Below are 15,062 nucleotides of genomic sequence, written 5' to 3'. Positions count from 1 at the left end.
GTCTAATCATTATTTTGCTTCAGTTGTCACCGAAAAGGTTAACAGCGACCAGACACTCAACACAATTAATATTAACAAGGGAGAAGGAACACAAGCCAAAATAGGGAGAGAACAGATTAAAGAATATTTAGTTGAGTTAGATATATTTGAGTTGGCGGGGCCTGATGAAATTCATCCTAGGGTAGTTTGTTTCAGCTGGTTCCTAATCTTGGAACTGTTGGCAATTATCTTGAGGAACTCACTGGGGGTGGGTGAGGTCCCAGAGGACTGGAGAAGGGCAAACTTAGTACCTAGCTTTAAAAAGGGGAACAAAGTGCACACCTGGAATTACAGACCAGTCATCTTAACTCTGATCTCTGGAAAGGTACCAGAACAAATAAACAGACAATTTGTGAGCACCTAGAGGATAATAAGGTTATAAGGAATAGCCAGTAGGAATTTGTTAAGAACCAATCATGCCAAACCAACCTAATTTCCTTCTTTGACAGGGTTATTGGCCTAGTGGATAGGGGAGAAGCAGTAGATATGTTATATTTTGAGTTTAGTAAGGTGTCTGATGCAGTCCCACAAGCAAACTAGGGAAATGTCTAGATGAAATTACTTTGAGGTGGGTGCACAACTAGTTAAAAGAATCAGAGTATTTATTAATGGCTCACTGTCGAACTGGGAGGGCATATCTAGTGGAGTCCTGCAGGGATCAGTCCTGTGTCTGGTATGTAAGACACAGGAGGTCACTGTCCTGCTCTACTCAGCACTGGGGAGGCCTCAGCTGGAGCGCTGTGTCCAATTCTGGGCAGCGCACTCCAGGAAGGAGGTGGATAAATTGGAGAGAGAAATATGATCAAAGGTTTAGAAAACTTGAGCTATGAGGAAAGGTTAAAAACACTGAACACGTTTAGTTTTGAGAAAAGAAGAGTGAGGGGGGACCTGATACCAGTCTTCAAAGATGTTGAGGGCCATTATACAGCAGACGGTGACCAGTTGTTCCCCATGTCCACTAAAGGTAGGACAAGAAGTAATGGGCTTAATCTGCAACATCCCAAGACAGGAAACTGGGGAGGTTTAGGTTAGCTACCAGGAAAAACTCTCTAACTATTTATGGCAGTTACGCTCTGGAACAGGCTTCCAAGGGAGGCTGGGGAATCCCCGTCACTGGAGGTTTTTAAGAACCGGTTGGACAAAGCCCTGCCAAGAGGGTGTTGGGTTACTTGGCCCGGCCTCCATGCAGGGGTCTGGAATCCATGGTGTCTTGAAGTCCCTTCCAGCCCAACATGTTTATGATTCTATGAATTTAGTTGACCTCTCTCACAGTTTTTCTCTCTCTCTCTCTCCAAGTACGTCAACGAGTGTCTTCTGTTTTACTTTAATTGCATGCATATTTGAACACGATCAGGAGTGAGATCTCTGAGAACAAAGGGATGCTCTGATGCGAACAAAATGCATTTTAAAAAACTGCAAGGATAGAGGGGACCTGCCATGTTTGTGGGGATTGGACTGAAGGGAAAGAGCTGAATAGCTAGTTCTGTGTTCCAGCAACTAGATGTGCCCGTATTTGTTACTGCATCTAACCACGATGGAAGTACGCTACCTAAATGCTTCTACTAAAATGACCAGAGGTGAAATAGTGTGCTCTATTAACCTCTTAAATAATCAGTGTAGAACATACGTATTAACATTCCCTTTAGATAGATGGGTCAGTGAATGCTTCTCAGAAGTCCTGTTTCAAGCTGTTTGCTTCTGAGATGGTCTAGCAGTAATTCACGTTGGGAATGTTTCGTTCTCAGCCTCAAGGGCTGAAAGCTGCGAATCTGGAGTACAACAGGCAGTAGAGGGTGAATTGTCAGCAGGGTCCACAGAAAATACCAGGTTCTGCTTACGTACTCTAGCTTCAGGCAGTATTTAGTTGTCTGTATTATATACTGCTACGTGTATTGTGGTAATGCCTCCGAGGCTCAGTCAGGATCAGACCCTGTTGTCTGTATATGTCGCATTGTAGTTTTCCTTCGGTGTTGGCTTCATTAGGGAAAAGGTGTGCTAGCCAACATGTTAACATCCTAGTGTAGACATGTCAAGTGGTAGTTCTAGCAGGATACCTGTCCAGGATAAACCCTTGACTCCCCCAGGGCTTACCGTGACCAGCTAATGCATGTTAAAACTGCCCTCTGCCTTGTCTGCATTAAGATGTTAGCTCCTGTTCACTAGCATGTGTTTAAAAACACCCCATTTTTCCTTAGTGTAGACGTGGCCCTTGAGAAGAAGACGGGCTAGTTATTATCCAGCAGACTGAGTTCCAGTAGCCTGGTAATGGATGTCCAAGGCAGAGTAAGCCAGCAGAACCCAGGCTGCAGGTCCCAGACAGTGCAGTGTAAGATTTCTAGCGGTCCGCACCCAACGTCTCCTATCAGACACTGCAATAGCCGAGGCGAACCCCCCAGCTTATCTCTGAGCGATGGAGGAGGACAGCGCATTGCTTCTGCACATAGCAGGCTCCCAGCAGAAGCGCGAAATGAGGCTTGTGAGGCTGAACTGAGTACTAGTGACCGCCCCAGGTGTCTGATGGGAGGCCCGATGTGCGTGTTCAGCATCTTTTCCTGTCTCCACTAGGTAAACTTTGAAGAGTTTAAAGAAGGTTTCGTGGCAGTGCTGTCCTCCAACATTGACCTGGGCATTTCCGACGAGGAGAGCAGCTACTTGGAACCAGGTGCTGGGAGACTTTGCAGCTGGTTGTTCAGTTTTTTCCCTCTGCTTCTGCTGCCAGTTGAAAGCCTTACCTGCTGGTGCATTGACAAATTGCCAAGACAGAGAGGAAGGATGGTCCCGTGGTTAGGGCACTGGCCTGGAATGAGAGAGTTGTGGGTTTGATTCCCTGCTCTGGCACGGACTTCCCATGTGACCTTGGGCAGGTCTCTCTGTGCCCCAGTTCCCTGTCTGTAAGACGGGGATCACAGCACTGCCCTACCTGCCCGGGGTGCTGAGGGTAAATACATTGAACACTGCGAGGTGCTCAGATACCACACTAGGTCCTTCCTAGATCTTAAGGGACCACTGTGATCATCTAGTGTGACTGGATTTGTCTAGCTTCAACTTCTAGCTGGTGGAGCTTGTTAGACCTTTGTCTTCTCGACTGAATATCCCTTTTATTATCCAATTTCTGATCCCCAGGTGGGATCTGAATGATCATGTCACCCCTTACTTCTGTCTTTGATAAGCCAAGTAGATTGAGCTTCTTGAGTCTTTCACTAAAAGATTGGAAAACATGCCTTATAATGGTTGTCAGGGCTCTGCTCTGAACTCTCTCCAATTTATCAGCATCCTTCTTGAATTATGGATGCCACAGCAGCCTAGTAGAGGTTGCACCAGTGCTCAAGACAGAGGCAATGGGACCAGATCAGTACCTAAGACAGGCAGTTTTTTAATTGTTTGTTATGCTTTGTGGCCGGGTGGGGTGTGAATTTTGCACTGAGTGACTTGGCAACTTCAGCAAAGTGAGGGCTAGCAACAAAAGGGTTAATTCAGGATTGTTAAATCCCACTCATCGCTTCAGTATTGGGCTTTTCCAGACAAATAGCCTCTGTCGGTACCCGGCCACCTGCCCAGGTGTGTCCTTTCTGGGGAGGCCAGGGATGCAGCAGGGTCATGGAAGAGTCACAGCTTTAGCTGTACGTGTCACATTAGCATGCCCAGCTATTCCTCATTTTGTCTCATTGAGGCAGGACTGGACGTACACCGTCCCATACACTTGTACAGTGGGCAACGGGCCCACGGTGTGTGAGACTGGTGGAGCCCAGCAGGACATGAGCTTTGATGCTCTCCCAAACAGCGCATTAGAGCTAGGATTGTTTAGAATGGGGGAAAAGGTTATGTCTAGAAGTGGTGGGCTGGAAGCAGGAATTGCTGGGGGCAGTTGTCTGGCCTGTGTTAGTTAGACAGAAGGTCAGACTAGATGGTCACATTGGTCCCTTCGGGCCTGCGAATCTCTGGATCACTTGATCCTTCAAACGCTGGAATACTCTTGTAATAGGGCCGGGAGAATGGCCTCGGGGGTAGGGCACAGAACTGGGGAGACAGGCTTCAGTTCCCAGCTCTGCCCCAAACTTCCTGCATGACCTTGGGCCAGTCGCTTAATCTACCCTGTGCTTCACTTCTCCCTTTGACAGGTGGGGACTGTCCTTCCCTACCTCACTGGGTGCTGTCCAAATAAAAACCATTGTGAAGCTTTTGGGCGCTGCAGTGGTGAGGGCTAAGTGAGGACCCAGAAAGCTAGAATACTGGAGCACACAGGCACAGCTGGAGTTCAGCAAATATCAGCCGCTACAATTTGTCTTGCGTACCCTACACTTTGACTGCCTCTGGTTACACCACGTACCGAGGTTCGAGTTTGCTACCTGCTTACATGATAACAAGTGGTCCTTTGGCTCAGGCAATAGACGCCTGTTTTAAGATCCTGAGGTCCCTGGTTTGGTCCCTGCACATGATGATGTGATCAGGGACACCATTACTCAAAGCTCATTGCTGCTTAAATAAGAGCGGAAAAGGGGAACTCTTTCTGTTTAGTTGGTACGCGTATGAATCCTAATGGGGGAGAGGGCAGAGTGAGTCACTCTTCAGACTGGCCGTTCTCTCTGTGGATCTGTGATTTGTGTGTCCAAACAGAAAGCTATTTGGCCTTTAGAGAGAGCAAGGGAGCAATGCTGTAGTTCCGCAGTGAAAGTCGCTGTGCTAGGAGCTCTCTGTATTCTCAGTCTGAGCAGCACGGTCTTTTTTGGTTTTAAATAAGCAGCAGAGTTTGAAAAGAAATTTGTCTAGACATGTGTGTGTCCCAGACTGAGATTGATTTTTTTCCCACCTAGCTGTCCCAGATGATGTCAAGCCCAAGTACGTGAATGGGGCTAAGTGGTATGGCCGCTGGACGAAGCCAGAGCTCCAAGAAACCGAGGTGGAAACCACCAAGTATTTACAAGATCAGCAAGTTAAAGCCAGTGTGAAAAGTCAGCTGAGACGCTCGGCATCTCTGGAGAGTGCGGAGGTAGGAATGACTCATTCCCCCGCTCCTTGGAGCAGGCTGGCCAGATTTAACTCAGCCTTCTTGCTTGATTGCAAGTAATGTTTAAACAGAAGGCCGCATTCATGGTGGTCTAACCTGTTCTGAATGGTTACCTGTGGCAATCCTTAAGAAGTGCCGATCTGCATTGGGATAGCATGGATTACAAAGCCCAATGCTAGAGCGGGTCGTAGGAAGAATGCTTCACAGGTACCAGGCAGAGTTGATACAGGTGCCATTTGGACATTGGTGGGGCACCCTGGGAGCCTATTGTGCATGGCAGAGTCTGCACACAGTCCCTGTCCCCCAGAGCCCACAGCCAGACAGCAGTACCGTACCGCTGGTTTTGGTCACCCCTATGGTTACCAAATTCTGGTTACCCCTGTGGGAAGAGATTCCCCCTTTTGTACAATGAATTAAATGGAAGGAAATAAAATTTATTGGAAAAACATTTACGCGATTCATGAAGTGTCCCCAGCTGGAAAGATAATGGACAAAAGTCAGGGACATTCCAACTTGGCTGTCTCGCTGCGCCCTACCCCACGTCCATAGAAGTCACAGGGCACTGGAGTGGGGCTCAGGTCCCTTCTACTCTCAGGGCCTCCGTTTTCCCTCCCGCCCCTCTCCTGTCCCTGTAGGATGTCAGCTGTTCGGGCAGAGGCTGTCTCTTGCTACCTACCTACTCCAGTGGTGCCCTGAAGGTGCTTCTGTGATACAAATAACAATTAAAGCAAGAGCAGGCCACCCTGTAAGAGCTATTAACAGGGGTTCTAAGTAAGTTAAACTATCGCACCTAGGACCCCCATATGGACGTCGTGCTTCAAAACCCATTTAATGGACAGTAGCTTTGCCCCTCTTTGTGGGACAGGAGGATCGGCATGGGGTTGAGAATGCGGGTTATCATTGCTTGTGCGGTCTCCAGGGAGAGCTCTGGTTAATGAAAAACAGATGATGAGTCAACTGGATGCATTATTTTTAAAGAAAATATAAACAGAGTCTAAGAAAAGAAATGTAGATTGCTTATATCATGCTGCTTAGAACATGCTGCTTCACGAGACCGTTCTCTCTTAAAATAAAAATACAGGGCAAGGAGAACGTGAACAAATTCATCCTTGGACAGAAAACTATTTTGAGAGAAAACAAATGTTACCCTCCCCCATGGCTGAGTGGGCAGAGCAGCTCCCCTGCTGGTCCAAAAATGCAGCTCCATGGCTTGGCCCCAGTCCTGCAGGCTGCCCTGCATGGGTGGATCCCTGCACGCAGTGCCTCTCCCTCCCCCCCGCCCCGAGCCCTGCTGGGGGCAGACTCAGGGCCCTTTGCTTAGTTGTTTTGCTCTGGTGTCTGATTTCCTTTTAGAAGAATGGTTTTGTTCTTTGTTGTTGCATTCTTCACGTCCCACTGTTACATCTGCCATTCTTGTAAGTTGCCTTAACAATTTTTTAAGTTAAAAAAAAAAAAAAAGACAGATCAGCAGAGACTGGCTCGTGTGTAGGGAAAAAACAATTGACGGCTTTTCAAAGAGCATTCATCGAACACTACTTTCTTTTAAAATGCCCCTGTGTGTTCCCCTCTGTCTTACCCCACGGGAACCAAGTGACCAGTCATTTGTGAACCCCTCCCAGGGCACCTTAACATAACAGACGAAGAGTTGCCCAGTGGTTACGTGCTGCTGGGACTTGGGAGACCCAGGTTCAATTCCCAGCTCTGTTGCAGACTCCTGGTGTGACCTTGGGCCAGTCACTTACCCTCTCTGTGCCTCAGTTCCCACCCATACAAGGGGGATCGTCACCCTGCCCCAGGGTGATGAGGATAAACACATTAAAGGCTGGATGCTGTAGTGATGGGGGCCATATAAGCACCTAGGGAAGACAAATAATATAGGGCTGGCTCTTCAGAGAGCTGGTGCTCAGTCCTTCTGAAAATCAGACGTGTCTTTAATGAAATGGGATCCCAATAATTGAGTCCCAAAATTACTAGTTGCTCTTGATAATCTTGTCCAGAGGTTGTAGAACTGGTCAGTGTAACATCCTTTAGTACTGGATAAGTAACACAAAACAGTGAGTTAATAACCTGATCTTTCTTTGGTGAATGTGTAGGGTTGTGGAATTATGATGTTACAGATAAATTATAATCAAGACTTTGCATATTAAATGTACAGCTAAAAATAAGATGAACGATCATTTTGTATTTGATAATAGGGATTTTAAACAGTTGACAGTCTCCGATGACTCATGTCAGCCCTTTTCACTTACCCTAATATCACAAACCATTATTCCACCCACCAGAATTTCTCTGTGATACTTAATCCTGTTCATACATTGTTTCTGCAGAGCCTTAAATCAGATGAAGAAGTGGAAAGTGCTAAAGAACCACAGAATGAAATGTTCGCGGCACAAGGTAGAAAATCAGTGCTCCTCTGTGTAAAATGCTTTTGGGGTTAACAGGCTTTCTGAATGTTTATGGCCCAGATCCTTTGTGACTAGAAATCCAGTTATGCCAGCTGAAGAGCTGACCCTACGTTTTATTCCCGTCCTCAGGAAGATCTGTTGGGGGGGCTCCTTTTTGCAGCATTGGTTTAGAAAAGACGAACATCGTACTTTGCTTGTAGACACAACTCTGTTCGAGGTGATGCTGTGGTGATCTGAAGTGCAGTGAGCTTTGCCAGGCTTCAATTCTTCCTACAGCTGCCCTATTAATGTTCTAAAAATATCCAAGATGAACTCCTGCTATTTAATTAGGGAGCCCAGAATCGATGAGAAATGAGGATCTCTCTAATTAAGGTTACGACACCTTTCTAGTCTAATCCAAAATTTAATCCCAATCACCTTTTAGCTTCAATATCTTTGGTGCTCCCAACAAACATGTGATCTGTGGCCAGAGAATTTTCTTTGGCAAAGTTTGGAGTTGAATCAGAAGCATCTGATTTAAGATCCCTGATAAGAAATTTGTAGGTTTTAAAAAATAAATGTTCTCCCTATAAACACACCTGATCTTTAGAATATAGGGTCCTAAGGACGAAGCTTTTCTTTGCCGAAAATTGAGGTTTTAAAATAGTGCCATGGAACAATACTTAGAGGGCCCCATCTAGCTCCCACTGATGTCAGGGGAGACACTCCCGTTGAGTACAGTGGGAGTTGAGTCAGACCTGTCGTGAGCTCTTCCTGGTGGGCCCACATGCTCATTAGGAACAGTAGTATCTCTGTTAGTGTAACTGATACATGGTTAATAATTTTAGGCCAAACGAGCACCTGGAATCCTGACCTATTTGACAGCCCCCGGCAGACAGACAGCCCTTGCTTTGATATGACAGAGGGTCAGATTCGGGGCATCTGGGAAGAACTGGATGTAGGGAACACCGGCTACCTCAGCAAGTGCGAGCTGGCGACGGTCTGTAAGAATATTGGGCTCAAAGAGCTGGAGCAGGAGGTGAGTTGGGGGCGGCATGGAAATGAGTCCATTGGGAAGGCAACCTGGTTAGTAAAAGCACATCGTCAGGGTAAATGGCTTTCAGAAATAAATCATGACGTCTTCAGACACATGCAAATATGCTTCAAGAACATAGCCAGATCCTTAGCTGGTGTCGGTCAGTGCAGCTCCATTCACCTCAGCGGAGCTGTCTTGACTAGCTGAGAATCTGGTCTGTAATATGTATGAAGCAATTAACAGTAGCCTCTTTAAACACAAAACCTGAATTCGGTACTGATTTCTAGCCAGCCTTGTGACACACAGGGCATGTCTACTCATACAGTGCTGCAGTGATGCAGCTGCACCAGGGTAGCACTTTAGGGAAGACCCTTCTAACTCCCGGGAGAACGTCTCTCGTTCGCGTAGTTAAGCCATTTCCATGAGCGGTGGTAGCTCTGTCGACAGGATTTTTCACATCCCTGAGTGACGTAGTTACGCTAAGGTAAGTTTGTGGTGTGAACTTGGCCTGACACTTCTGCATAATCTGATACATTTGCATCCATTTACATCTGTGGGAAAAGACTATTTAATTAGCCAATTAACAGTGCACCCTCTGCTCAGTTCAGCCCCAATCCTGCAGTGTGGTCCACACAGGCAGACCCCTGCATGCACATGGACACCGGATGAAGTCAATACCACATTGTCACAAATTCTTCTCTCTCCTGGGTATATAACCTAATATGAGATGGAACCAACCTACAGTTGTCCCAGCCCAATGGCTACATGGGGATTGTAGCTAACGCACTGGAAGTTGGGAAATCTAGGTTCTAGTCTTAGGTCGGTGCAGTAGCTGGTTTGCAGAGCTGAGCTCGCATTCCCCAAGTGCCTTTGTAAATACAGTGCGATGACCTGTGTCTGGTGTGTATTGTTTTTATCCCTAATTGGAGCAACTGATGTGTATTGCGTGTATCTACATGGAGTCACTACATGCCTTTGTATTTACTGCAGTTTCTCTTTTGGTGTGGAGAGGTGGAAGGGTTCATTCTCGGTTATTGTCGAGTCTGTTCGTTATGTAAAAACAATAGGGAACTTTTTTTTTTTTTTTTTTTTTTAAAGATGTTGGTTTCCAGTGAATGAGTCTGGGATCTTGCATGTGGCTGATGTTTCTGCTAACTTTTTCCCCCAATGGTTTTCTGCAGGAACTAGAAGATTTATTTTGTAGGCTGGACAGAGATGGAGATGGCAGGGTGAGCTTTCAGGAGTTCGAGCTTGGCTTGTCCAGCCATGGGCCTGTTTCTTTTCCTGTTTTTTCCACGCCTGTGAAACAGCCCAGACAGCTGCCAGATCACCAGGTGAGTCCGAGGCAGGACTCCCAAGAGTCCTGGATATAACTCCGAATGTCGGGCTGGCTAAAGAGCCTGGGAGCCAGTGGAAAGACTCCCATTGACTTCCCTGGGGTCTGGATCAGGCACATTCCAGTGCCTGACAAAACACAGTGCTCTGCATCAGATGCTTTCTGAGCAGAGTTCCCAGGGAGGCTCAGCTGCCAGTGTAGAAGGATTTGCCCTTCTCCCCTGCAAAGAGGGGCTGCTCTGACTGATGTTTTACTGCTTACAGCTCCTCCTGGTCCCTGGCAAGCAGAGCTAGCCAGAGCCGTGTGCACTCCAGCCACACCCCTTCCTGTTCTGGCTGTGCCCTCACTCAGGTGTCCCCTGCTGACATGTCCCTTGTGCTGCAGGCTGGGAGTGGGGCTGGCACAGAGCCCTTATGCCAGTTCTGCACCAGGTGGGGCAGTCCTCTGCGAGGGTGCATTCTGGGGATGGGGGCTTTAAGGCCTCTTACGCTGCCAGACTGACATCACGGGGCCCGAGTGTAACAGCCTCAGGCCTCCTGAGCATCAGGACAGGTTGTGTCCAGCCTGGTGATGATGGTAAGGGCGGCGTCTGGCACCCCCTTCACGCCCCACCCTTGTGCACCAACCTGGGCGGAGCACAGTTCCCGCTGTGCATCCCCACATGTCTAACTAAATCACTGACCCGAAGGGCGTGCCCTAAAAACACACACGCTGCACGGCATGGCGAGGCTAGCCCTGGTGTTGGAACGTCGCTCCCGAGTGTCCAGACTCCGTGTGAGTTTTAACTGTGCTGTCTGCATATTTCAGTAGCGCTGTTCTCCTCCTACCTGTCATGGGAGCAGTCTGTGAGCTGAGGGATCCACATGTTGTTTATGGCCTAGTTAAGTCAGTGGGTGGCTGGTACAGTCTCTCTCACATGCCCAATCTCTTCCTTCCCCGGCACACCAGTGCTTTCACTGCTGTGAGAGGAGTCTGGATTTTCAGGTAGTTCGTGCTGTCGAGCTTTGTTCCCAGCTGCTAAAGAGGCTGGTCCTGGGCCAATGAATGCAGCTTTCGTTCAGCATCGAAGAGGCCCTTTGCAGTTGGTGGGTTTTGCTGATGCTTGGCTCTTCAGAGATCTCTAGGGGCTAGTCTGCACGGGCAACGCCAACGTGCTGCTGCTCTCCCAGCAGTCTAAAAACACCTCCTCCCTGGGGGGCACAGCTACCAGCGCTGGGCGTGCGTAGCTGCCCAGACACTCCACGGCAGCGCCAGTGTGCTTCGTGCAGACGCGGCCTACTAGCCCGCCGGAGACCCCGGATACGTACTCGAATTGCTAGGCCACGCTGCAGGCTCTCTGCTGGTGCATCTTTGTGCTGTTGTTACTCACCCTAGGCCTGCCTGGGCCACCGTCACATTGTCCCTTGCAGTGTGACACAGTGAGAGGCTCATGTAACTGCCTCCTGTCTGACCGGAGAGAGGCGGGAAACCCTATGCTGCTGGAATGAAGAAATACTGCTCCAATTATAATGTCAGCTTCAGGACTATGGGCCGCCCTGCCCTTGTGTGGACTCTGGATATGTCTACACCGCAATCCAAGGTGTGACTGCAGCACACCCGCGCTAGCCTTGATCTAGCTAATTCAAGTAATAACAGCAGTGAAGCTGTTTGCGTACATCCCCAAGGGGCCCGGCGTGCTTGCGCGGCCCATGCTGCAACTTCACTGCTGTTGCTGTTCAGACTAGATCAGGTGTGTCTCCACGTGCTACGGGCGTAACCTCCTTGGGAGGTCATCTCGCTGGTGCATGGAAATCGGCGTAATCAATGTTTTCTTACTATAACAGCAATAAATATTTGACACTCGGTGCTTTTCATTCCCAAGGGTCTCCAAGTGCTCAGAAACTAACCATAGCACTAAAATGCAGCTACTTCTAGTCTGGAGATAGTCAACGGCCCCACTATGTAACCGTGGGGGAAGGAGACCGGAGGAAACCATTACTCTTTCCAAATAGGCCATGAGATCTTTTGGCTGAGGATTTCACTGGGGATTTCAGGGGACGGCCCGAGGAGTGAGGCACTACTCAGCAGGAGTAAGGGTATCAGAATCTGGCCCTAGGTGTGCCCTTTTAGCCACGCCCTTTGTAGCTTACCCCAAGATGTTCTCAGCTCCGCAGGGACATCCTGGCTATCAGAATCCAGTCCTTGGAGTAAATTGCACTGAGCTTAATTTGTCTGCCTCACATGTGCAGGGGGCTGGGTTGACCCATCAGGATCTGAACCTAGTTTTGGGGTTGTTCCATCACCCCCACACCAAACGAGTTCCACTTTATCTAGCGACTGACACTTCCAAAGTGCTCTGCCAAACAGACCCAACTGATTCTGCCCAAGACTTTGTGGCGCAGGTCGGTATCGTGATGCTCTGCTACATCTGGGGAACTGACACACACACAGCTAAGGGCCAGAGTTTCAAAAGTGGCCTCTAATTTTGTAGGGTTGGGTGCCCAGCTTCAGACCCCTCCACGTGACTTCCAAGAGATGCAGAGCAGCCCCAGCTCCCCCAGAGTTCATTGAGATGTGCTGAGCATCCACAGCTCCAAAATTCAAGCTCTTGGTATCCAAAGCTGAGCGTTCAGAAATTGGCGAACCCAGAACGGTAGGGAGTTCTGGAGAATTTGAGCCTAGGTGGTTTGCCCAAGATTCTGCATCAATGTTACGGCAGCACTGGGATTGAACTCGGGGCTTCCTGGCTCCGAGTGCCTAGATCCTGCTGCTTCTCAGCTCAGAGTGTTTCCGTCTTCTCCAGTATTTATTACATGCCAGCAGTCTGTTTGCAGGACTGAAGTGTGTGTTCTCGATGCCTCAAAATGCCTTGCTCAGCTGACTCATCTCAGTTGATTTCCAGGCTTCCGAGGAGAATGGGCTTAGAATTGCTACTCCGTTGTTACTGTCCAGCTACGAGTGTCTGCGTCCCTTCTCCTGCATCGATGACGGCAGCGGCTTTGCGAGTCCTGCACAGATCCTCTCCCTCTGGGCCCAGGAAGGAGTTGAAAACTGCAAGGAGATTCTCAAGGTTTTACACATTACTTTATTGATTGATTTTAGAATTGCTTTTCCGGTGTTACTGCAAGCCCTCTAGCTTCCTGCTTATGGGGAATGGAGGAGGGATGGCAGATGCCAGATTTGTATGGGGATTTCTATCATCTGTAGCCAAGGGGTAACTATCTGAGCACTTCCTTATGATGGGCCGCTAGCCTGGGAACCGAGGGGCACGGTCTGTACTCAGGGGCATGTAACACTTTGAGATGTAATTTCTTGTTCCCTGTCCTATATCACCATCCCTGTCTCACTCCAACAGAGAGGCAAGTAATTCAGCTTGAAACATTACCGTAGGAGTCACTGCTATCGGTGTCTCTTGTCTTGTACTTAGATTATCAGCATCTTGGGACAGGGACTGTTGCTCTGTTTTGTGTTTGTATAGTGCCTGGCACAGTGGGATCCTGGTCTGTGCCTTCTAGCCACAGCCACAAAACAAGTAATGTAATAGCAATAATAAAGATGTGCAAGGCTCTCTTTTCTATTCCCTTGTCCAGTTGCTCATGATTTGCTGAAATGTGGGCAGACATTGTCCGGTTTTAGGACTGCCTGTCCTGGGCTATGATCCGTTCCGCATCGCATATTTCTCGTGCTTCTTTGAGCAACCTGACGATGATTGGGGTTGTGAACAACAGCGACCTCCTGCTGCTGTTCGTGTTCCGAATAAACGTCAGCCTTTGCCCGGTTCGTGATGTGGAGGCCGGGTCCCGGCGTCTACAGGGCTGGGTTCATGAGCCAGTGATCTAGGGCACAGCAAGCGCTACTCAGTAAATGTTCTCTGTCAGACCTGCTCTGCGGTATCCGCTGTGTGCACGTAGGAGAGGAAGGATGGCTCAGTGGTTAGTATGCTAACCTGGGACTTGAGAGAGCTGATTCCTTTCTCTCCTGCAGACACTTTGTGTGACCTGGGGCAAGTCACTTAGCGTCTCTGCTCCCCATCGGTGAACACAGGGGTGTTGTGAGCAGGGAAGTGCTATTTTAGGTTGCGAGGCGCTCAGGTGCTCCGGTAATGTCGGGGTGGGAGGCAGTTGCGTACCTGAGAGAGAGAACTTCAGGGGGCTGTTCTTGGGTTTTTGCAGAGTCTGGATTTCAGCCTGGAGGAGAACGTGAGCCTGGCGGAGCTGGCTGTGGCCTTTGACAATGAGCTGATGGTTTCCAAGAGTGGAGTCCAGCATGCAGCCTTTGCTTCCTACAAACATGAGCTGAACTACCTAGAGTAAGGCGTCTGCTCTTCCCTGCCCTGCTTGGCGGGGTCTCTGTACTAGAGCCGACAAAGGCTCTTATTTGTTTTGGTCTCAGGCCAGGTGAGACGTGTGCCGGACGTAACTGTGTGTGGGCACTCGTGGGCTCCTCTGAGGGGGTGATTCTCTCCGGACACCGGGAAGCCCTTTGTCATACTGTCAGCATCATCTGCCTGTCCTTGCAGGGCCCAGGTGGAGCAGGTCTCCAGGGAGCGAGACAAGGCAAGGCTGGACTTGGAGAAGGCGGAGAAACTAAACCTGCAGCTCATTAAGGAAGTGGATGATCATCATGAGGCCATGGAGCACCACCATGAGAGCAAACTGAAGTATGGGAGAGCAGCCTGTGTGCCTGTATACAATGTCTCCTGTGGATTGGTACACAGACAGCCAGATTCTCTGTCTGTGTGAACCGGGTGCAGCTCCACTGATCCACTCACTTCAGCAGAGCTTTGCCCATTTACACCAGGTGTGGGTCTGGTGCTCACGGATTTCAGCATTAGCAAGTAACCTGCATGTCTTACGGTATGCATGGTGTGCAGCCCCATTGTGAAGTCGTACGCTGCCATTAGGCTACGAAGATTTGAATAAGTTCCTAGCAATGTGACTGATATTGACCAAAAACACACAAGAGTTTGAGCACTTCCCCTTTATAGACTTTAAGGCCAGAAGGGACCATCACGATCATCTAGTCTGACCTCCTGCACATCGCAGGCTACAGAACCTTGCCCACCCACTCCTGTAATAGACCCATAACCTCTGGCTGAGGTACTGACGCCCTCAAACCATGGTTTAAAGACTTCAAGTTACAGAGAATCCACCATTTACACTAGTTTAAACCTGCAAGTGACCCATGCTGCAGAGGAAGGTGAAAACCCCCCAGGGTCTCTGGTAATGTGACCTGGGTGAAAATTCCTTCCCAACCCCAAATATGGTGATCAATGACGCTGAG

The 15,062-nt window shown here is 48.8% G+C and overlaps 1 protein-coding gene across 5 annotated transcripts in view; it reads left to right on the top strand.

Moving 5' to 3' along the window:
• NINL (ninein like) overlaps positions 1-15,062 on the top strand; it is a 74,413-nt gene that overhangs the window by 29,025 nt on the left and 30,326 nt on the right. For all 5 annotated transcript variants that reach the window (XM_037896378.2, XM_037896377.2, XM_043544216.1 and 2 more), the window contains exons 3-10: positions 2,605-2,701; positions 4,851-5,026; positions 7,372-7,438; positions 8,277-8,467; positions 9,646-9,798; positions 12,682-12,849; positions 13,952-14,088; positions 14,299-14,439. In XM_037896378.2, coding sequence (XP_037752306.1) covers positions 2,605-2,701; positions 4,851-5,026; positions 7,372-7,438; positions 8,277-8,467; positions 9,646-9,798; positions 12,682-12,849; positions 13,952-14,088; positions 14,299-14,439 — 1,130 coding nt within the window. The remainder of the gene's footprint in view (positions 1-2,604; positions 2,702-4,850; positions 5,027-7,371; positions 7,439-8,276; positions 8,468-9,645; positions 9,799-12,681; positions 12,850-13,951; positions 14,089-14,298; positions 14,440-15,062) is intronic.

This window comes from Chelonia mydas, chromosome 3, assembly GCF_015237465.2.
Source record: "Chelonia mydas isolate rCheMyd1 chromosome 3, rCheMyd1.pri.v2, whole genome shotgun sequence".
NCBI classification, from domain to species: domain Eukaryota; kingdom Metazoa; phylum Chordata; order Testudines; family Cheloniidae; genus Chelonia; species Chelonia mydas.
The sequence above is the reverse complement of the archived record's forward strand: the minus strand, read 5'-3'. Positions and strand labels throughout refer to the sequence as shown.